This window comes from Scylla paramamosain, chromosome 2 (assembly GCF_035594125.1).
Source record: "Scylla paramamosain isolate STU-SP2022 chromosome 2, ASM3559412v1, whole genome shotgun sequence".
Classification (NCBI taxonomy): Eukaryota; Metazoa; Arthropoda; class Malacostraca; order Decapoda; family Portunidae; genus Scylla; species Scylla paramamosain.
This window is the reverse complement of record NC_087152.1, coordinates 5,622,501-5,647,212: the sequence shown is the minus strand read 5'-3', so window position 1 is coordinate 5,647,212 and position 24,712 is coordinate 5,622,501. Positions and strand designations below refer to the sequence as shown.

The following is a 24,712-nucleotide window of genomic DNA, read 5'->3' as shown; positions in this document are numbered from 1 at the left end:
CATCTTAGACATGGTGAAGACCCATACAGAAAAAAAAGGTGCAGGAAGAAATATGGAGTGGAATGACGCAAGTACAATCAGAGGCATTCTGTCTCAGGCATAGGCCAGGTGGGCTCTCTCTCATTCAGTGAGTTACCAAATAGTGTTTTTGCTCACCTTAAAGAATTTCTTCATTATTTAGCAAAATTTTCCTAATGTAATGAGAAAAAGGAGCTTGTGAGTGGAATGCAAAGAAAGTGAGTGAGCCTGGTATAGTGAGGAGAATTTAAATCTATGCAGATTTTTAACTGCCTTTTAAAAGGCATTTTAAATGCTCAGATCTTGATAATAGTTTCCCCTCTACCCCATAGCCTTCTCTAATGTGAGTTTTAAGAAAACAAAAAAATTTCAGCCATATCTGCCTCAATGCCCTTCTTAATCTAACCTTACACATCCCATAAGTTCTTGAAGTGACTAGAGATTATTAATTGCTCACCAAGTATTTTCTAGAGGGGGAATGAAAAGTTAGACTTCTCATGGTCTTCAGTGTAATTGTCCTAAATAATAAACCTATTCCTCTGACAAAATAAATATTTAAATAACTATTATCTATCTAATGGCCATATTATTTGCAATTATATACTACCTATATATTCTACAGAAATGACAATATCACATTTTTTGGGTTTACCCTTCTCATTTTGCATAATCTACTGGCTGACAATAGTGCAAAATAAATGTATGTAGTTTGCAACGGAATACAGGTTCATCCAGACACTGGTTCTCTCACCTGGTGGGCTTCCCGGTACCGGGACTGACAACCCAGGTGCCCAACGGAAGCCCCACCCTGCTGATGCACCAGCCTGTCAATATTATATATGTGCTATGTTCTTCACAAATTTTTCACAATTAGCTGGATACTGCATCATGTGCAGCAAATAAACCTAATGCAAGATAACTTTTACAAATCCAGTTATAACAAAGACCAAATAAGCCACAAAATTGTTCACATTAGAAGAGATCCAACCAAGCTGAGCCATGCCACACAAGCAACAACCTGCATCACCGGATCAGATGTTGAAGCAATACGAGTTAAGGTGGAGGCCTAGAAATTCATAAATATACACAATACTTTGCATTTTCTCATGCACCTGAGATATTAGTGTAAATCCACTCTACACGCTACCTATGTATATTTCCTTGCTCTCATACAATGAAGGTAAACATTTCCCCATGCCTAATTCTCCCTGAGCAAGCTAGACAAGTATACACACCTGATCAGCACAGTCACTGCACACATCAATATTAGCCACCAAACACTGTCATCAAACGCACACTGTTGCCAAACCTTAAAAGAAACACACAGTCAAGCCAGGCAGTCTTCTGCTTCATGAACAATGGTAAAATAATGCAAACTTGCCACAATGACTAATACAACCCCCTCCAGCCTACTTCATGAGTCTGACACATCTGTGATTCTTAACTAGGATAGGAAAGATGACACGGCAAGTCTGCAACGCATTCACATCTTTATATTGTATTAAACTCAGTCAGTCTCACGCTCTTTGCCTCTGACAGGGCGAGTGTGTGTGTGTGTACGTGCTGGACAGACAACTTACGAGTGTCATGCGAGGCGGCCTGTAGTGGCTGGGGTCCTGAACTGCAGCAGCCTGGAGGAAGGGCGGCCAGCACACTCTACATGGGCTTGTACACTGCAGCAGAAAGGAGAAACACAGAGGGAGGAGCGGTGTGCGTAAAGCCCTCCCTCACCAGCTGAGTCTCTTACTGTAAACAAACTTCCTTGGCCTTCCTCTGCCTGCCCTAGCCTGCCCGCTTCACAGTCCTCCTCCCTCACTCCCTCACCGCCCTCACCACTTCTCTCATGGTCCACCTCTACGCTAACACTGAGGCCAGAAACCTAGAGACGGTGTGATGGACGAAATATGGTTGTAAATAGGAGCCGCTCGCACTCTCCTCCCACCTCACACTCGCCACTGCGGGGACCAAACACCTTTCCCATAATGCACTTCGCCTCTTTAAACTCTGACTTCTTTAGCGATTTTCCTCCGGTTTATACCTCGTGTATTACAAAAATTGGCATTTCGTTATTTTATGGTGTTATTTTTATCTGTTTCCCTCGAGGAAAGATATAAATGTTTGCTTGTATTTTGGTGCAGAAGGTGTGTGCCCGGCGAGCATTCCGTGGTTCGCCGTACGTCCGCCAGGCTGCCTCACCGCCTAGGCCTCGACCCGCCAAACTTAAATGTTCTATCGGTCTACACACGAGTTATACACCAGTGAAAGATATATATATATTTATAAATAAATAAATAAATAAGTAAATAAATAAATAAATAAATAAATAAATAAATAAATAAATAAATAAATAAATAAATATATATATATATATATATATATATATATATATATATATATATATATATATATATATATATATATATATATATATATATATATATATATATATATATATATATATATATATATATATATATATATATATATATATATATATATATATATATATATATATATATATATATATATATATATATATATATATATATATATATATATATATATATATATATATATATATATATATATATTTTTTTTTTTTTTTTTTTTTTCTATATATCACTTTACAAAAGTAAAGCAAGCAAACTATTGTATCCCTATTGTTTTATAATTCTTACTTAGTCATTCCCATAGAATCTATAACTACATCTGATTATATGAGCGCAGGACATAGGCAGCACAAACTTAACTCTTTCTCTTAACTTTCTCTCTTGACGTAACTCCTTTCAAAGAACTTTCATACAGAAAATACAAAGGGAGGAGAAGCAAGATGTTACAAGTCACACTTCGTCAACACATGGTGATAATGTTAAGGTCAGGCCAGTCAGGTGGATAAGGGAGAACAGGACACTTAAAACTTTGCTGGTGCTTCATCGTTATCCAAAATTTCGGTGGCTTTAAATTCTGTTTCCCCCCCCCCTCTCTCTCTCTCTCTCTCTCTCTCTCTCTCTCTCTCTCTCTCTCTCTCTCTCTCTCTCTCTCTCTCTCTCTCTCTCTCTCATTACAACATAATAAAAATAAGAAATATTGGAACATTCTGCAAAGGGAATGCGATTTAGAGGACGGAATGACCTAGTCTAGTAATTATGAGAAGAAAAAAAAAACACTGGTCGTTGAAGTTAATAGCTTGCGATCCATCTAAGAACACTTGTAGGCAATTCTTTGACAATAATGATAATGATTTAATATCCATTCAAGAGACACCTTCCAACGCTACATTAAAAGTTAAAGTCAGCTCCCACCTCAAATCCGTGGCCTTACATAACCGAGAATCTAATAGCAGTAAGAAGTGGGGAGGTGCTGACAACAGTGGTGAGACCAGCCAGCCAAACAGATAGACAAGTAGATAGACAGACAGACGGCCAGTAATTCGTACAGTGGTCATTAAAATGGGTGGCACATGTAGCAGAAAATGTAATGAACTCGGGAAAACAAATGGAAAGATGCATACATCGTAACTTTTAATTAACTGAGGAGCTGGGTGACTGTCTGAATGAATGACTGATTGACTAACTGATTTGATGGTGATGGCACCGCAACAACGAAGTCATGAAGCGCGGAGAGGAGGAGGAGGAGGAGAAGAAGAAGAAGAAGAAGAAGAAGAAGAAGAAGAAGAAGAAGAAGAAGAAGATACAAATATAAGGACATATGGGAAGCTGCAAGAAGCCCATAGACGTACACTTGGCAGTCCTTGTTGAACACATATTTATGCTCACCTGTCATCTCTATCTATAAATTTGTATAACCTTCACTTAAACTTCCCATTGTCTCTGCACTGATCATCTGATAACTGAATTTTTCTTTCTACTTGTTCCTCCTCAATAATCTCTATTTACTCTGTTTGAGAACTTTTTTTTTTACTTATCAATCTTGAACACGTTATTTCTTGTATTATCTCCTTGTCTGCGTCTCTTAACATGTGATAATAATCCTCTCTCATGTCTCGCCTTACACACACACACACACACACACACACACATGACTATTACGTGATGTCAATGCGCACGTAATTAACTAACTGTAGTTCTACGCTAAAGTAACTTTATATGCGTTAACTAAACAACTGTGCATTGCTGGAAGTGATTGTTATACAGTGTAAGATGTTGAATGGAAATCATAGAGGTTGACTGTAGTAGTATTGTGTGGCCATGCAAAGATAGCATTGGTGACGGTAACGAGTGATGATGTGGTGTAGATGGTGTCAGTGATAGTAAGTGGTAGGGGATGGTGGTGAAGGCTTGCAGGTAAGGTGGTGAAGGATGGTGAGGGGAATGACAATTAAATTATTTTCGTCGTGGCATTGGGACAGTGTTAAATAACAGTATCTGTGGAGGCGGTGGAGGTGCTAGTGAAAGTACATAACTAGGGAAGGTGGTGCAAGTAAGTGGACGTGCATAGGCTCTTAATAATGCCGTGACTGGGACTAATTTTAATGCAGGCAATGGTGTTAGTGCCTATAGGTAATAGTAGAAGGAGTAGTAGTAGTAGTAGTAGTAGTAGTAGTAGTAGTAGTAGTAGTAGTAGTTGTTGTAGTAGTAGTAGTAGTAATAGTAGCAGCAGCAGCAGCAGCAGCAGAAGTAGTAGCAACAATAACAGCAGGAGCAGCAACAGCAGCACCAGTAGTAGTAGTAGTAGTAGTAGTAGTAGTAGTAGTAGTAGTAGTAGTAGTAGTAGAAGTAACAGTAGTACTAATAGTTGTTGTTGTTGTTGTTGCTGTAGCAGGAGCAGCAGAAGCAGCAGCAGCAGCAGTAGCAGTAGTAGTAGTAGTAGTGGTAGTAGTAGTAGTAGTAGTAGTAATAACAGTAGTAGTAGTAGTAGTAGTAGTAGCAGTAGTGACTGGCAGACACCGATGAACACCTCTGCTACATACTGCTGCCAATCATATGCAGGCAGGTGGTGGTGGTGATAGATGTGGTGCTAGTGGAGGCAGAGGTGATGTCGGCAATGGTAGTGGAGCTGGTGATGATGTCAGTGGTGGTGCCGGCGGGGGACGGTTAGGGCGGTGGTGTCAGTGGTGGAGGTGGTAGGGACGGTTAGCGCGGCAGGATCAAAGCACCGCCGACATTCCTACCGGCGGAGGAGCTCATGGATGCCTAGCAAGTAACAGCTGGTAGTGATAGCGAATGTGAACAATACCCCCATCCCGGCCGCCTGCCACGCCCCCAGACCAGACTACACCAGTATCATGCAACGCCAATGTCGCCCCCTGTCAACCCAACACTCCACCAACCTCGCCCAGCCAAGTTTACTTCCCGCCAAATTTGACACCTCTGGCGGCCACATCAAAGTGTCGGCGGCCGAGACTCAAACCGGCCGTGTGTACACCCATGTATACCACCTGCCTTGTGTGTGTGCACCCACCCAGGACCACCACCCGACGTATATTTCACCTCGCATGCGGCACTGTTCAACTGGGAGCTCAACACACTTCACTACAGTGCATGGCGCACGCCCCAGACGTTATTCCTTACGCGTGTTGTTATCTGCTCTCTCTCTCTCTCTCTCTCTCTCTCTCTCTCACACACACACACACACACACACACACACACACACACACAAACAGTGCACTCGTGTTGCAGTATCAAGGATGCACACTGTACACCAGGGAGGCCGGAACACATGAGGGCTATCGGGTATCCCCGGGTGCCTGGGTGCCAGCGAGACGCAACCCACCACCCGTTTGCACCAGGACAGAGCTCTGGCGTGTTCGGCAAGGACACACCCACACCCACCCACCCACACCCACCCATCCGCACACACCCATCCACATCACGTCTGAACGCGAGCTCACGATGAATGTGGCAACCAATTGTTGTGTTCACTCATAATATGAATCAATTAAGATGGCATTGTCAGCATGTAGAACACACACACACACACACACACACACACACACACACACACACATACATCATAAGAAGCTCTGGTTTTCCTTCCAAAGATCATCAAAAAAAGCTCTCCTTTTAAAACCACAGGCTTCCCATTCCTTATCCCCACCACGGAGCCTCGGGCAACGGGCAGGGGGCACAAGGATAGGGAGGTGGGTGACCGCACTATGCTCTGTGGCAACCCTCGCCCGGCAGGACAATCTTATCAGCAACGCACATTAAGAAGCACATTTGCTGTGGAAATGTTGTAGCCTTAGTACCGCCAGGCCCTGGTGATGACAAGGACCGGCTAGCACTTTCAGACGACCAGTATACCACAAAGACACGACCCCTTCCCATCTCACTGCAATAATTACATGCTAACCAAAACTTGTAACAGTTATCAACATATACATGGCATAGGTTTCACATGCCCATATGAAGGTTCACTTAAAGTTCCTTAATAACAAAAAAAATAACATATCCAAAAATGGCTATCGCCTTAAGAGGTCTACACCCCTGACCTACACACTGTACGTACACTTAGTACATAATATCCTATTCAGCGTTCGAAAAATATCCGTAATTATGCAACGAGAAATGGTTAAAGTTATAAAGACATATTAGTTATAATTAAATATCAGTATATCCCAGTTATTTAGTCTCCATCAAACACTTTAAAGGTTAATATAACTCTCTCTCTCTCTCTCTCTCTCTCTCTCTCTCTCTCTCTCTCTCTCTCTCTCTCTCTCTCTCTCATGTACACATTTCAACAACTAGGGATCAAGCCAATTAACTAAAAAAACAAACAAACTAATAAGACATGCATACTCACCAACACTTGAAGCCTCGCAAACAGTAACCACTATTATCACAGTACATCAATTAATGTTTTCACATCACTAATGCATTTCGTTTACAAGCACATCATAAACTCAGTCTAACTTATGCTAAAGAGACTGCAAGCACTATTTTCTTGATAAATTTCCTTGCTGGAAGGAGGCGTGGCCACAGCCCGCGTGCTCCACCACTCAACCGACTCGCTCAAGCCACACGGCGCACACTGCTGAGTCTGGCTCCTGCTGGCGGCCTGTTGGGCAGAGACGGGTGATGTAGATTCTCAGCACGATAGTGTGTTGAAGCCATAGAACCCGCCTTCCACCCAGTTTAATATAACCGTACCAGCGATAAACGTAAAGCGGATGTAATAATAAACAGATAGATAGGGGGTAATGGGTATTTAATCATAACAATTAAAGACCCTCCCTAACGCTTTCTAAACATTACGACATTTCCAGTCTCTGCCTAGTTCCACCTATAAACTTTCCAATCTCATCTTTCCATCAGTTTTGTTGTAATTTTCTTGGCTCACTAACTATAATATTTTGCGGTGTCCTTTTATTATTGTTGATATCGTCCTTATTTTTAAAAGTAATTTCTAACATGATTTTTTTTAGAACGCTCACTATTTAATTATCTATCATATTAATCTCTACATGTGCACGTGTCATATGTATGAGAACATTCTCTCTCTCTCTCTCTCTCTCTCTCTCTCTCTCTCTCTCTCTCTCTCTCTCTCTCTCTCTCTCAAGTTCCTTCAGAATTTCTTGTAACATTTCTGCATTTTCTTTATTCAGAATAATGTTAGGAAATCATATTGCCTACTACTTATACATGGTCTGTTTATTAGACTCTTGTTGATTTCCCGCGAGGATTGATTTATGATAATGAATTCCCTTCAGCAGTGTGCCGGCCGGCTGTGGCATCGCGCTTTGGCAGCCATGGCACTGAGCTGTCCAGAGAATATCGCTTTTCGGAGCTGTGATCTTAGACACCTCCTGTATTTCCCGAAGGCATATAAGTTACTGAAGTGTCATGGTTATGTGAAAATAGTGGAAAGGAATAATAGCAACAGTTTTCCTTTATTGGTTACCAATACAACATGCTACTGCTGCTATTACTGCTATGCAAGCAGGATGTGCGTGTCAGTGCGTGCATGTATCCGTTCAGTAATAACGGATCGCACTCTCCTCTTGAAGCCGGTTGGTTCATTTTGTCATCGCCTGGACCGAAGCTGCCTGCCGCCCGGTTTAAGGAGCACTGCAGCAGACCGAGCACCGCTTGCCTGCAGGATGTCAATGCGTCTCAAAGTAGGACGCGAGCGTTGCTACACAAACCACTTCTTAACATTTCTCGCTAATGCCTGTGTTTGTGTGGAGACAGAAGCGAAGTCTTGTTATTCCTTAGTCATCTCGCCATCCGTGTATAAGTAGACATTAAAAAAATAAAATAAATAATAAATAAAATAAAATAGATAAACAAATAAGTGAAATATACGTATGATATATATATATATATATATATATATATATATATATATATATATATATATATATATATATATATATATATATATATATATATATATATATATATATATAAAATATATATATATAAAAATAAAATAAATAAATAAATAAATAAAATAAGTAAAATGAAATAAAATAGAAAATAATATATATATATATATATATATATATATATATATATATATATATATATATATATATATATATATATATATATATATATATATATATATATATATATATATATATATATATATATTAAGAGTTCACTTTCATGTGCATGTGTTTCCGTAAATGAGGGGTTGAGGCAACTCCTAGTAGGCACATAGACCAATAAGTACTCAGACGTCAAGTAATGTGGGTGAAGGACACACTTTATAGGACTGTGGTGTAGGGCAAGATTGATGCACACAATATATTTTCATATCTGGACACAGGTATCGTTCAAGATGTTTGTAATATGAAAGAAGAAGAAGGGAGAGCGAAGGAGGTGAATTCTATGAGTTCCGTGCGTTAATCATTCTACGGTTATGTTTTATATCAACATCTACCCTTTAAATTCAAAACCATGTCTAATAATCGTGATATATATGTATTGCTTGTCATATTTTCTCCCTCCTTGATTGGCTGACATTGCACACATAACATTATGTTAACCTTATGACAGATTTTTTTATGATTCTAGAATTCATCAACATCTCTGTGCAGCCGTTTTATTTTATACGTTACTTTTACACTTTTCCATCCTTTACCCCCAATTTTGCAGTTGGCGTGGGACTGCTGGCTTCTCGCCTGCTAAAGCTGAACTCTTCGCACAAACTCATGCTCAAAACTCCACGTGGCATCAGGTTTGCCCTTTAACATTTTTGTGTACATTTCCTTCCATTCTAGCTCTAACATGCACTTTTATGTGCTCTTTAATGGTCAGGTTCTTTGTTCATAAAATGAAATTTCATGCGATTTGTAAGAGTAGACATGAAGTACTTTCTAGATTATATGGTAACAAACTGCCATATATATATATATATATATATATATATATATATATATATATATATATATATATATATATATATATATATATATATATATATATATATATATATATATAAGCCTCAGAAGGCTTATGAACCTGATGGGGCCCCTCCTATTGTTCTCCGAAACTACGCCCCCGTGCTTGCACCTTGCTTAGTCAAACTCTTTCAGCTCTGTCTGTTAACATCTACCTTTCCTTCTTGCTGGAAGTTTGCCTACATTCAGCCTGTTCCTAAAAAGGGTGACCGTTCTAATCTCTCAAACTACCGTCCTATTGCTTTAATTTCCTGCTTATCTAAAGCTTTTTAATCTATCCTCAACAGGAAGATTCTTAAACATCTATCACTTCACAACCTTCTATCTGATCGTCAGTATGGGTTCCGTCAAGGCCGCTCTACTGGTGATTTTCTAGCTTTCCTTACTGAGTCTTGGTCATCCTCTTTTAGAGATTTTGGTGAAACTTTTGCTGTTGCCTTGGACATATCAAAAGCTTTTGATAGAGTCTGGCACAAAGCTTTGATTTCCAAACTACCCTCCTACGGCTTCTACCCTTCTCTCTGTAACTTCATCTCAAGTTTCCTTTCTAACCGCTCTATTGCTGCTGTGGTAGACGGTCACTTCTTCTCCTAAATCTATTAATAGTGGTGTTCCTCAGGGTTCTGTCCTGTCACCCACTCTCTTCTTATTATTCATTAATGATCTTCTAAACCAAACTTCTTGTCCTATCCACACCTACGCTGATGATACCACCCTGGACTTTTCCACGTCTTTTCACAGACGTCCATCCCTTCTGGAGGTAAACAGTTCACGCAGGGAAGCCACAGAACGCCTGACTTCTGATCTCTCTAAAATTTCTGATTGGGGCAGAGCAAACTTAGTATTGTTCAATGCCTCAAAAACTCAATTCCTCCATCTATCAACTCGACACAACCTTCCAGACAACTATCCCCTCTTCTTCAGTGACACTCAACTGGCCCGCTCTTCTACACTGAACATCCTCGATCTGTCCTTTTTCATATAATCTAAACTGGAAATTTCACATCCCATCTCTATCTAAAACAGCTTCTATGAAGTTAGGTGTTCTGAGACGTCTCCGTCAGTTTTTCTGGCGGAGACGCCTCAGCTGCTAACTCTGTACAAGGGCCTTATCCGTCCATGTATGGAGTATGCTTCACATGTCCGGGGGGTTCCACTCATACCGCTCTTTTAAACAGGGTGGAATCAAAAGCTTTTCGTCTCATCAACTCCTCTCCTCTAACTGACTGTCTTCAGCCTCTCTCTCACCACCGCAGTGTTGCATCTCTAGCTATCTTCTACCGCTATTTTCATGCTAACTGTTCTTCTGATCTTGCTGCTAACTGCATGACTGCCCTCCTCCCGCGGTCTCGCTGCACAAGACTCTTCTTTCTCTCATCCCTATTTTGTCCACCTTTCTAATGCAAGAGTATTCCCAATCATTCATCCCCTTCTCTTGTAAACTCTGGAACTCCCTTCCTGTTTCTGTATTTCCACCTTCCTAAGACTTGAACTCCTACAAGAGGAAGGTTTCAAGACACTTATCCTTCAATTTTTGACCACCACTTCGGACCCTATTCGGGACCGGCATCTCAGTGGGCTTTTTTTTTTATTAGATTTTTGTTGCCCTTGACCGGTGTCCCTCCTACAAAAAAAAAAAAAAAAAAAAAATATATATATATATATATATATATATATATATATATATATATATATATATATATATATATATATATATATATATATATATATAATATATATATATCCGGGGGGATACAAAATAAACAACGAACAGAAGACACTCGAAGAGCACACAATTATATCAACACCATACTTGAATAAGAAATGTGAGATTTTCAGTCGACGTAATGAAAATGGGTAAACAATTTCCTTAGAGTTAAATTAAACATGGCATATTTTTTCCAGAGACTTGAAACATCGCGATTTCAATAGACTAGTGGTGCTCAATCTTTTGAATTGACAGAGCCGCATTAGAGGGTCAGTGTGTGATGAGGGCCTCATACTGGCTTTAATGTTAATCTATTCTTCACACTGATTATATTATTGACTTAATGAGTCTACATATATTGTAAACTTCCAAGTCTAGTAATCAGAACACTTTTCACGAAAAAAAAAAAAAAAAAACTGCAGGCCTTATCACAACATTTAATATAATTATGATCATGCTATTGTGAAAATTTTTAAGTTGACACCCAAGAAATAAAACAGAAAATAATAAAGGAGAAATGCAAGAGAGTTTCTAAAGCACATAACTGCAACTCCGGACACAAAAGGACCACATGACAACAAACTATACAAGATCTAATAGTATAAGCGAGTAACCGATGAGAGGAATGGTTTTCCATATATATACGTATTGTGAGCAGCGATGCATTATGCAGGGACACGTATACACTTAAGAGGACAGTCCTCCAAACTCACATGCCCAGGTCTTTCTATGAAATAGCAAGTGAAAGGAAATGGAGATATGCAGACCACGTGAAACTGACAGTCAAGATACGATGCTATTCTTATTTAACTATTTTATCTATCATTATATTACTACTACTACTACTACTACTACTACTAGTCTACTACTACTATCATTATTATTATTATTACTATTATATTATATAATTCTAAGAGTATAAATGAAATCTACACATCCAATGTTCACAATAAGCCCCCCTTCACACTAAGTTATCATAGTGATGCCACTAAGTTGTTTTTGGTGGCGCTAGCTTGATAATTTATACTTTGCATCCACAAGCTTGGTTATGCATTAGAACGCCTTGCATCACTACCACAAATTTGGTTGCTCTGCCAGACGTGGTGGTGCGACCACAGGTCTCAACAGTTACATTTGAATCAAGGCAAACACAGTGACGCCACCATACAGTAGCCTCGTGTAAAGGGGGCCTAAGGTTTCGTGGTGCACACTGCTTTATCATGCTGTCTGTATCAAATTAATATATATATATATATATATATATATATATATATATATATATATATATATATATATATATATATATATATATATATATATATATATATATATATATATATATATATATATATATATTTCATACACACACACAATATTACACACTTTGTGGAACTTCCTAAAAAACATCACTATGTAATAATGGGCATGTTACATTCATATTATTGCAAACAGGTAATATATGAATAACAATGATTGTGTGAGAACTGAAAAACAATTTGGCAAATCAAACCAACTCCAGCATTCATATCACAGGATTTACTCTGCACTGGGGCTAGATATGTTACACTCAAGAGGAATGACATCAATAGTGATCACTGTTGTGCAAACACCCAAACAAATCCACAAGCTATGCACTTAGTGTGAAAATATATCGATACAGCTGTAAAGACTTAGAAAGACAATGTAACCCAAAGAAAAGCAATATGAACAATTTACACTTAAGGGTATCCTGATTGTGTTTGGGCTGAAGAAGGACAATGTAACCCAAAGGAAAGCAATATGAACAATTTACATGTAAGGGTATCCTGATTTTTTATTGGGCTGGACAATGTAACCCAAAGGAAAGCAATATGAACAATTTACACATAAGGGTATCCTGATCGTGTTTTGGCCTCAGCCATACTTATTACTAGTTGCTATTACATTACCAACTTTCAGATGACTGCATACACATACCAAGCATTGAAAATGTCATAGGTGCCATTTCCCTTCATTGTGACATTCTACTTCTTACCACTGTTTCCATACATGTTCGTTTCAGGCAGTCCTCAAGATTTCTGTCTTTTTATTGTTCCTTTGTCCTCCAGTGCTTTCAAAGGGGAATGTAAAAGGGGCTGTGTTTATGTGTGCTCTCTTAGAAAAAGGATTCCAAAAAGCTGAAGTTTCTGAGAGAGCTACTCCACTAGAAGCTGCTGAAGTAAAAGAGTAAATACAACTATTTATCATATAGTATTCATTTAATTTCAAATACAATATCATATTTCACACAAATGTTGCTCCTTTATTTACATAAGGCACTTTTCATCTTAAGTAGCCACAAATCCAATTGCCTATTACTCGTAATCATAGTTTGGAAGGCACCTGAAACACAAAAGGCACTTTTCATCTTGATTAAGAAGCCACAAATCCAATTGCCTATTACTTGTTATCATAGTTTGGAAGGCACCTGAAACACAAAAAGGAAACATGTCAGATATCAAATCCTTTAATAAAATATTACATCTATATTATTTTCTTCTCTTTTTAATTATGATGTTAATGGATCCCACAATTATCAAATTTTCTTCAAACATCATTTTGTTTTGAAGGTTCCTTGTATTTATGTAGGTTAAGATCTCTGCAAAACTTTTCATCATTGTGAGCCTAGAAAATACATTAACTCAATCCAAAAAAGGTTTCCCCAAGGGAAAGCTTGAAAAATTAAATTTTTTCATGAATTTAACTTAATTTCTTCAACTTAATTGTGTACCATATCATGGAAAACATATTTTAAAAATCATATAAAAAATGACATGGAAACTCACACAGAGGTTAGCAGCAAACTGAAGAAGACAACTAAATCAAACAAGGAGAAAGACCACTCAGGTTTGTGAATTAGTTCCATTCATTTGTCATTCAATTGCTCATTTTCCCTCTTAGAGGTCTTCAGAATAAGATGCGATTTTCATTCATCCTTATGAAATACTTGTAAGATTACAGAAAAGAATGCCTGGTTTTGGCTACCTCTTTCATAAGGAATATCAGCCTATTAAAGACATAAATAGTTCAGAAAGCTTATCAATTGAAAAGGGACACCAAACAGACACAAAAAAACACGAAATGAAAGAAAGAAATTGGAAATGCACCTGATAATAATCATGTAGCTCAGGAAACTTTAACCTGTACCTTGATGAGGATGGTCTTGGTCTCCAGGTACTCATCCAGTCCATCCTCACCCCTGAAACATTAATACATCATTAATTTCTTTTGTGTCTGGGCAACCACATGTGGGATTGCTACCTTGGTATATAGAATGATTGATAAAACTTAATACTATGACAATGAAGGTTGGTCAGCTTGAGTGATGTTATCAAAATTCTTTAATTAAGGAAAGAGTACCAACACTACTTACAGTTCTCTGCCATGTCCAGACTGCTTGTATCCTCCAAAGGGTGTTTGAGGCAGACACAAATCATAACAGTTTATCCTGAAAAATACAACTTATAGTTACATATTCTTTGAGAAAGGAGAATCAAATTACCTTATGAATTAATGTTCTTTTCACTGAAATCTTATGTACTTGTCCTCAAGGTGCAGAGAGAGAGAGAGAGAGAGAGAGAGAGAGAGAGAGAGAGAGAGAGAGAGAGAGAGAGAGAGAGAGAGAGAGAGAGAGAGAGAGAGAGAGAGAGAGAGAGAGAGAGAGAGAGAGAGAGAGAGAGAAGCAACAAGAAGCCTCACTTGATATCTGACAGCTCCATACTCCAACTTAACAGATAAAACACCTACCAAACCGACCCAGCTCGCACAGCTTGGGCATAGGTGAGAGCTTTGTTGATGTCCTTGGTTACTATACCAGATGCCAGGCCATATTCTGTCTTGTTGGAACGCTCAATCACTTCTTCTAAAGTCTTATATTTCAGGATTACTTGCACTGGTCCAAAGATCTGCCAAGGACAGCAATTTTCAGTAGTTTAAGTAGTGTCAATATAATATGCAAGTTATGGAGGCAAACACACACACACACACACACACACACACACACACACACACACACACACACACACACACTCTCAGAGAGAGAGAGAGAGAGAGAGAGAGAGAGAGAGAGAGAGAGAGAGAGAGAGAGAGAGAGAGAGAGAGAGAGAGAGAGAGAGAGAGAGAGAGAGAGAGAGAGAGAGAGAGAGAGAGAGAGAGAGAGAGAGAGAGAGAGAGAGAGAGAGAGAGAGAGAATTTGGGATTGCTAGACTCACTCACCTCTTCTTTAGCAATGGTCATGTTGTCTGTCACACCAGAAAACACTGTTGGCTGGATGAAGTAGCCTTTATTCCCAAGCCTGTCACCCCCACACTCCAAACAGGCCCCTTCAGCCCTCCCTTTCTGAATGTACCCAAGCACTCGCTCCATCTGTTGCTGGCTCACCTGTAAGGCCACAGAGAATACATGCTTCATTACTCAAGAAAAGTCTTCCTACATTACTATGTGAGAGTGAACCTTTATCTAACATTATCTCCAGCCTCCCATTCAGTGCAACTGAGAAAAAAAAATTCAACCATGATCATCCAAAGTTAGGGACTTGCATTCTATACAGACAAGTAAATCTAAGTCTTGAGCACAGTGAACTATGGCAAATTAGATATTACATCTTATGAGCTCTAGTCACAATATCTAAAGTATGATGACCAGTGAAAATAAGCTCTATAGACCCTTGCAATTCCTATTCTTCTTTGCAATTTGTTGTAGAATGATTAACAAAATAAAGTATAAATTATGAAAATTATTCTAACTATAACAAAATGAAGCTAATAAAAAACTGAAATGATTATGGAAACATCAAAACAAGAAATATAAAAAATATCCTGTCATACCATAAACACTGATATAGATTAAATTGAAGTAATAAGAATGCTGAAATTAATATGAAACCAATAGTTAACATGGAAACGTTACCAACTAATTAATAAGAACAGGGAATGGAAAGAATTATATGCTCATTAGTGGTATGGTCACTAACAATACCATCAACTGACAATATAGTAAAAATATTCATATAAGATTACAAATTTTTCTAGCAAAATGCGAAAAATTAATGAAATGTGGAGGGAAGTGAAGACTACACATATGGTAATAGTTGCAAATACTGATATTTGCATGCATGTTCATACATTATATGATGAAAGAAAGCAATATGTTTTGATGGTGAACAAGCAGACAGTACCTGGGGCCCTTGCAGTGTCTTCTCATCAAAAGGGTCTCCCACAGTCCTCTCCTGAGCTAGCTTCACTGCTTTCTTCACAAAGTCGTCATAAATACTTTCGTGCACAAAAGTACGAGAACCAGCACAACAATTCTGCCCATGATTTCCAAACATGGCAGTGTGGCACAGTTCAGCTGCTTCATCCACTAAATGAGACAAAGACAATGAAAAATTACTATACAAGCTCAAACTTTCACACATCAGTGCTAGGTATACATTTACACACATAACTATTACAAACTTGAATACTTGTCTATGTTCTACCATTTAAGTTGCCAGTGAAATGAGTGTAGGAGAGACACATGGTGGTGATATTGCACTTTATGATGATTAGCAAAAAGATAATGTGTTAGCAAGCATTCTTAGGATGAGCATTATATATCATAAGCTAATTCAACAAAGTAGACTAAGTCCTAACATTACTTAATACATTCCCCACATAAGGAAGCAATGTATTTGATGGATTTTAAATTTTAAAGATAAGTGTGAAGTGCACAACCCAATGTATAACAACCAGCAAACACATATTATGCAAGTCTCACAAAATTACAAAACAAGCCACACTTTACAATCTTAAAAGCACTCATGGAAACACAATAAAACCTATTTAATGATCATCTACTTCACTATTCTGAGGTAAATGCAGAGTTTTTTAATGATCACCTACTTCACTATTTTGAGCTAAATGCAGATCAAAGTCACTGACGTATCAATATCAGTTTGGTGCCAAGACAGGAAGAGTTTGGCAAGGATTAATGGCACATTAAATGATGCTAACACGCTAAGGTACTTACAGTCACCACAGTCTTCACAGACCACAAGAGGACTCTTGCCACCCAACTCCATAGTCACACGCTTCAAGTTGGAAGCACCAGAGGCCTGCATGATCTTCTTTCCTACTGCTGTTGATCCCGTGAATGCCACCTATGTGAAAGAAAACAATACCAGTAGTCCTCCTTAATCTTTCATTATCCACTTCAAGAATTGCCAGATTCTGGATTTTGACTCTCAACCCACCTTGTCAATGTCCTGGTGATGAGCAACAGCATGTCCTGCCACTGCTCCAAGTCCTGGCACAATGTTCACAACACCTGGAGGAAATCCAGCCTGGGAACATACCAAAGTTTGTCAAATTTATGTGCAAGAAAGTTTTTTCAGTGAAATATGTCACTGTTGAGTAAACTCAAAGGACTTTACTCTGAAGACAGTCAGTACATCTTGCATTTTAAATTTCAGGAAGCTTGCATTGCAAATCTTTCTGGTTTGTTTCCAAAGCAAATTCAAACGCACAGATAAGCTAGACACTCTTTCCAAGTCAAGACATTTGATAACAACCTCAGCCTCTGCATCAATTGCTTCATTACTGTAGGGCAAACCTCAATTTCTTGAGTCAGGTCCATACATTTTTTGCTGATGCCTAAACAGTAATCCAAATCACATAGAAATAGTGAAATTTCTCCATCAAAAAAATAGATACCCAGAATAGACAAGAAGAAATAGAAGGGGCAAGGAGTGTACATAAAATGAAGGAACATCTGGATAAATACTGTATAGATATGAAGACAGGAGCACAGGAGAGCACCCCAGGCTCTGTACACTATGACTGAGTAAATACTCGGAGGCAGCAGATAGCCTAACCTACCTGACTGCAACCTTAATCTGCCCAGTTATTTTAAGTTAGGCAGAGAACTTCACTGTGAAAAACACTGTGAAAGACAATGAGTTCATGTCTCTGCCTACCTGAAAAATGGAATCCTAAACTTCTGGCCTACACTACTGCATTATTTATTTTCAATATCTTGCTCTAAGGCACTGAGCTGTATCAGTTCAGATATTCCTATTTGTCAAATTATCACCTAAACCAAAATGGAATATGAACAACTGAGCACATTTCATGCTGCCAAGCACTAACATAACAGAATGGGAAATAATCTCTTATATTTGATCATGTAATTCCATCATGTGTAGTTTGATCAACTGACCTCCTTGGCTAGAGCACCCACATAAAGTGCACTTAGAGGTGTAAGTTCAGCAGGCTTAAGGACAATGGTGCACCCAGCAGCTAAAGCAGGACCCCACTTCCATGCCAGCATCATGACAGGATAGTTCCATGGGATGATCTGGCCCACTACCCCCACTGGCTCCTTACGAGTCATACACATGTATGGTCCATCTGGAATAGCAAGCATGTATGCAATGCAATACAGAAAACTACAATTGTGAGTAAAATATGAAGGCCATCATTCACCTTCCCTCTTCATTCAGCATGGACCATCAAAGACAGACCATGAGGTAAAGAAATACACACAGAGAGAGAGAGAGAGAGAGAGAGAGAGAGAGAGAGAGAGAGAGAGAGAGAGAGAGAGAGAGAGAGAGAGAGAGAGAGAGAGAGAGAGAGAGAGAGAGAGAGAGAGAGAGAGAGAGAGAGAGAGAGAGAGAGACTAATTTCCTCGTGCCATGCATTGAAAACTATGACATCTGTTATTTTAAAAATTTCAATATCTTGAGTTATATGTAAGAGGACAAGAAAGAAAAAAATGTAAGAGGATGAGAAAGAAAAAAGAAACCCAAAACAGTATTTAAGATGTAAAATTCTTACCACAGGGAACAGTATTGCCATGAATCTTGTCACACCAACCAGCATAATAACGCAAAGTCTTAATGGAATAGTCAAGGTCACCAAGAGATTCTGTGTATGGTTTGCCATTGTCCAGGGTGTCCAGCCTTGCCAAGTAGTCAAGGTCACGTTCAATCAGATCACAGAGCTGTAAGAAAAATTTTAAGTCCAATGGTAAAAGATGACAAGTCAATTAATTCCAAAGATTGCTTAAACATAATTCAACATAATACAAATGATGCCTAACACAACACTTAACATAAGCATCATCTCACTGGAACCTTAATCATTACCATAGGCCTGCTGGTGAAGTTTGCCTTTACTGTTCTGCCACTACAGAAACGCTGTTAATTCTCAGCTAATGGTTGTTGCGATCAGCATCTTATTTACCTTGTGCATGAGGGCTGCCCGCTCAGAGGCATCCATGGTGCGCCATGGAGCATTACTTTTGAAGGCAGCACGTGCTGCTGCCACTGCCTTGTCTACATCTTCCTGTTTGAGTTAAGAATAGTATGAACTGAAGCAGAAATATCAAAGAAGGATATCCACTAATAAATAGAAATTAATAACATTAGAATGTAATAGAGAGAGAGAGAGAGAGAGAGAGAGAGAGAGAGAGAGAGAGAGAGAGAGAGAGAGAGAGAGAGAGAGAGAGAGAGAGAGAGAGAGAGAGAGAGAGAGAGAGAGAGAGAGAGAGAGAGTTGGATTGCCATAAGAGGTTTCTACTGACCTGAGATGCTTCACTGACATTGGAGATGATCTCTCCAGTGGAAGGGTTCAGTACACTGAAGGTCTTTCCATCTGTTGCATCCACAAATTCATTGTTGATGAAAAGCTAGAATTAGAAAAAGAACATTAAAATAATGTCAGAACTCACCATTGACAACAAATATATCACATTTCTTAGAAGGTATTGCTGTTGCTCCCTGCTAACATATTACCAGAGAAAGGTGGGTAAGGAGCCTTGCTCTGTAGAATCTGATTTTCCCACAAATAGTTTTATGGTAGTACATGGTAGCTACCCTTGTTCTGGCATGTTTTTATTCCTGTCACCCCAAACCTTTGGAAATAGTGTGGTTTATTAACCACTGACTTGGGGAAAAAAAGAGAGAGAAAAAAAAAAAAAATAAAAAATAAAAAAAATAAAAATAAATAAATAAATAAATAAATAAATAAATAAATAAATAAATAAATAAATAAATAAATAAATAAATAAATAAATAAATAAATAAATAAATAAATATATATATATATATATATATATATATATATATATATATATATATATATATATATATATATATATATATATATATATATATATATATATATATATATATATATATATATATAATCGGCCTGGGAGTGTAATTTATAGTGACTCATGGCGTGCATATAACAAACTGTGCGATGAATGTTACATGCACCACATGATTAACCCAGAGAACATTGTGGATCCAGACAACCCACACTCAGAGCATCGAACGGCAGTGGTTGTACCTCAAACAGTGGACGAAGCAGCCAGGGTTAAAGAGCGAGTACTTCAAGCAGTATGTTCATTCATACATTCAATGAAGAGGTCGCTCGACTTAAGCCAACTGTCGGACAAGCAGCGACCAGCTGGCCTCCGCCCTCCGAGTCATCCCACAATTATATGACGATGAGTCTAACAGGGACTCAGATAACGAGGCAGCAGCAACAGCAGTGCCACCACCGCAACCATCAACTTTTCGCCCATAAGGTAATGCCGTTATTGTGGTTTTAAATTAGTGCACTTAGCAGCATTTGCCACGGTGTGACGAAGATTTTGGACTTGCATGAGGTCCAGTTAGTAAATTACTTGGTGTACGTTCCCTTCCCCGTCCGCCCTGTGATCACCCTGAAAATACTGTCCCGGCCTTAAGCGTATAACTTGTCTAACAAATTATGTTAAATGTAGAGCATACGACCTGAAATGTTACGAATCTTCGGCAACGCTGCTCTTCAATGGCAGAAACGCTCGCAACCGACGTGGGCGCCGCCGCCAAAGATGTAATTTATGTCTTTTCATTGATTTTCTGATGTGACTTTGTTAATTACATGTCTCTTCTGTAAAGCACATTACTTTATTTAATATACTCTCCTACCCAAAAGCCCCAATCTCCCATAGGTCACCCTTAGATCGTGGATGAGGGGTAGGCATAACTTGAAAGAGGCATAACTCAAAAACTAGACATTTGCGACGGAAAAGATGTAAAAAATAAATTCACAACATTTATCACAAGGCACATAATAAAAATCGTTGGTTGGGTGAAACTGAAAACTAATAATATATATATATATATATATATATATATATATATATATATATATATATATATATATATATATATATATATATATATATATATATATATATAATATTACCGCCAAGCGGGTGATAATTGTTGTGCAAGCGAGTTTGTCAATGAGGAAGGAAAGGACCTGGAGGTCAGGGCGAGGACCAAGACGAGGCCCAAGTCAACGAATTTCTTGTACCGTCGGTGCTGAGGTAGTGTTGATGTAAAGAGATGAAGGATGCTTGTTATGACATGAGGCTAAGATGAGGCCGGGGCCTTATCGCCATCGTTAATGGATAGCGATGGACAGGGTAGGAACCCAGGCAGTAACTGAGGACGATAGGGACACTTGGCTGAGGACACTCGTGCAGGGAAGACGTGTGATGCTGCAGAGACAGAAGTAGATATACCTATCTAGAGCATCTGTCAGAAAGGGCGTGCGCGTTACTTAACCATTACCTCAAGACCTTTTTTTATTTTTTTATGTAGGAAGGACACTGGCCAAGGGCAACAAAAATCTAATAAAAAAAAAAATGCCCACTGAAATGCCAGTCCCATAAAAGGGTCAAAGCAGTGGTCAAAAATTGATGAATAAGTGTCTTAAAACCTCCCTCTTGAAGGAATTCAAGTCATAGGAAGGTGGAAATACAGAAGCAGGCAGGGAGTTCCAGAGTTTACCAGAGAAAGGGATGAATGATTGAGAATACTGGTTAACTCTTGCGTTAGAGAGGTGGACAGAATAGGGGTGAGAGAAAGAAGAAAGTCTTGTGCAGCGAGGCCGCGGAAGGAGGGGAGGCATGCAGTTAGCAAGATCAGATGAGCAGTTAGCATGAAAATAGCGGTAGAAGACAGCTAGATATGCAACATTGCGGCGGTGAGAGAGAGGCTGAAGACAGTCAGTTAGAGGAGAGGAGTTGATGAGACAAAAAGCTTTTGATTCCACCCTGTCTAGAAGAGCAGTATGAGTGGAACCCCCCTAGACATGTGAAGCATACTCCATACATGGACAGATAAGGCCCTTGTATAAAGTTAGCAGCTGGGGGGGGGGGTGAGAAAAACTGGCGGAGACGTCTCAGAACACCTAACTTCATAGAAGCTGTTTTAGCTAGAGAGCTAGAGTTGTTACACGTAAGTGTAACAACTTTTTTTTTTTTTTTATGTAGGAAGGATACTGGCCAAGGGCAACAAAAATCTAATAAAAAAAAAAATGCCCACTGAAATGCCAGTCCCATAAAAGGGTCAAAGCAGTGGTCAAAAATTGGTGGATAAGTGTCTTGAAACCTCCCTCTTGAAGGAATTCAAGTCATAGGAAGGTGGAAATACAGAAGAAGGCAGGGAGTTCCAGAGTTTACCAGAGAAAGGGATGAATGATTGAGAATACTGGTTAACTCTTGCGTTAGAGAGGTGGACAGAATAGGGGTGAGAGAAAGAAGAAAGTCTGTCTGTGTAAGAATACATTATCCTATAAGTAACGTGCAGAATCATACCTGTATTACGCAAATTATTCATATAGAATATTGTCTATGATTATTAATGTATATCTTCAGTATTTGACAGAATTCAAGCGGATGCAACCGGATTCAATCGGATTCAAGAAATGATTCGTGTCATCGTGTGGGTCTGAATCAACCTTCGCCGCCTGCTGGCGGTAATAATATATATAGTGATACGTGTGAAGCAGAAAAAAAAAAAAACTATCATTTGATCTTCTAAACTAATATCGGATTTGAAAATGCAATGACCATGTGAAATGAATAAGCAATGTTATTTGACGGAGGTAACATACGGAAATAAACAAAGAACTACATTGAAGATACAAATAAAATGGTGTCACATTGTACAATGAGCCGGCGGTGGAGAACGAAAACATGACTGCTATTATAAAGAAAAACAGGAAATACCTCCTGAAAGCAAACATCAACAATTCTAGCGTTGCCAACTTGCTGACAGTTCTTCATAGGAAGGCAGGCTTTACTACTACCGCTAGGACGTAACATAATTCTCTCTCTCTCTCTCAGGAGCGTGAGATCATAACTTCGATATGTCCATAACTATAACATCCAATACCTTCGTCACAAAATGCGGGACTTAGGAACATTTTGAGCGAAATTTCAAGGACATCAACTCAAATATATTCCATACCAAATGACAAGAAAATATATGGAGGCCTAGAAATTCACTGGCTAGTCAAATGAAGCTGCAATGCCATATATTTTAACCTTATGTTTAATTCCGACACCCTTTGCATCACAGGTTTGTCATGATAGATGAATCTCTGAAGCAACACTGTAATTATCATAACACATGCACATGTATATCCTGACCTTCATTACCCAAGTATGGGCTGCATTACGCTGTACTAAACATTGTTGTCAGATGTAATGAATGCCTCGAGTTTAGGAACATTGGTGCATCTTGGTATGTCCAACTGTTCAGAGGCGATTAAAAATATGCAAGGTCAGTGTCACTTTAGCATTAAGTGAGTTGAGCAGTCTTACCTTAACATATTGTATTTCCGGCTTCTTGGCGACCATTTCGAGTTGTAGACTTCGTGACCGTCGACGATAGACTGAGGGAGGCAAGGGACAGACGAGACTACAGCTGCGCTACCCTCAGCAACAGTCACACCGATAACCCTAACCCGCACCCTCCCTCCCCACATTCGGTACTATCAACTGTTACTGCCTGCGGGCCTGCCTGCCTGCTCCTACGCCTGGTAACCACCAAGGAAGAATGACCTTGACATGCCGATCCGAAAACATAAGCCAAAATTCATATTGTCATATTATACGCAAGTGAAACAGCTAAATGTGTATCTACTTCTTTTTACGATATTGAAAAATAACAGTTCGACAATGAGTACATTTATTAGGGTGTCTTATTCTATATAAAAATTCTGTCGTCTACATTAGTAACAAACTCCTTCCACCTTCACCCTGAAACAGATGGAGCCCCTACAACAGTGGTTCCGAACCTTTTTTCTGTCTTTTCCGCCCTTCAACTAGTTCACCTGTTCGAATTTCCCCATTCATAGAGTGACAGGGAAATGTAAAAACTCCCAACAGAATTATGGAATTTCGACCAAAATTATCGTACATAGTCACTACCAAAGGCAATCGCAGCATTTTTTTTTATTTGTATTTGTAAATAATATTTGAAGAAAAGTCAACTACCACATTAGTTTTTTTTTTTTTATTTTATATATATATTTTTTTTTTACTGTCGGCCAATAGCTAGTAATTTTTATTTCCCTCTATAGATTTTCCTCTTGAATCCTAAAATTTTCCTCCAGGTGGAAATTTACCCCAGGTTGGGAAATATTGCTTTACAGCATGCCTTGTATAAATAAGCTTACGGCGTCTTATAAAATGTTGTAAAAGGTTGTAAAATGTTACACTTCTAAGCTGGAACCCTTGTTCCCAGCTAACACTTACGCGGTGTTACAGGGTAA

At 38.8% G+C, this 24,712-nt stretch overlaps 2 protein-coding genes across 6 annotated transcripts in view; both read right to left on the bottom strand.

Moving 5' to 3' along the window:
• LOC135109056 (axin-1-like) overlaps positions 1 to 6,982 on the bottom strand; it is a 61,466-nt gene extending 54,484 nt beyond the window's left edge. For 3 of the 4 annotated variants that reach the window (XM_064020068.1, XM_064020111.1, XM_064020102.1), the window contains exon 1: positions 1,599 to 1,996. The gene's annotated coding sequence lies outside the window, so the exon portion shown is untranslated. Of the gene's footprint in view, positions 1 to 1,598; positions 1,997 to 6,780 lie in introns of those variants that run through there. The other variant, XM_064020078.1, reaches the window with a different exon arrangement.
• A 5,628-nt stretch (positions 6,983 to 12,610) lies between these two features.
• LOC135109051 (aldehyde dehydrogenase, mitochondrial-like) lies at positions 12,611 to 23,951 on the bottom strand. Of its 2 annotated transcripts, none has more exons than XM_064020054.1 (13): positions 23,760 to 23,951; positions 19,674 to 19,778; positions 19,334 to 19,435; positions 18,926 to 19,091; positions 18,309 to 18,499; positions 17,344 to 17,433; positions 17,121 to 17,250; positions 16,288 to 16,472; positions 15,327 to 15,491; positions 14,859 to 15,016; positions 14,485 to 14,559; positions 14,219 to 14,310; positions 12,611 to 13,539 (listed from the first exon to the last, which is right to left on the bottom strand). In XM_064020054.1, exons 1-12 carry the CDS (start codon positions 23,793 to 23,795, stop codon positions 14,238 to 14,240), a joined length of 1,476 nt encoding a protein of 491 aa, XP_063876124.1. In that variant the 5' UTR covers positions 23,796 to 23,951; the 3' UTR covers positions 12,611 to 13,539; positions 14,219 to 14,237. The 2 variants fall into 2 exon arrangements, with proteins under 2 accessions (XP_063876124.1, XP_063876128.1); XM_064020058.1 differs by having other exon boundaries at positions 14,259 to 14,310.
• Positions 23,952 to 24,712: the final 761 nt, after the last annotated feature.

Coding starts and splice junctions, on each gene's coding strand:
- LOC135109051 (XM_064020054.1), bottom strand. CDS start 23,795: ATGGTCGCCAAGAAGCCGGAAATACAATATGTTAAG. Junction 18,500..18,925: donor TGGCAATACTGTTCCCTGTG/GTAAGAATTTTA, acceptor TTGCTATTCCAG/ATGGACCATACATGTGTATG. Junction 15,017..15,326: donor TGACCATTGCTAAAGAAGAG/GTGAGTGAGTCT, acceptor TGTCCTTGGCAG/ATCTTTGGACCAGTGCAAGT.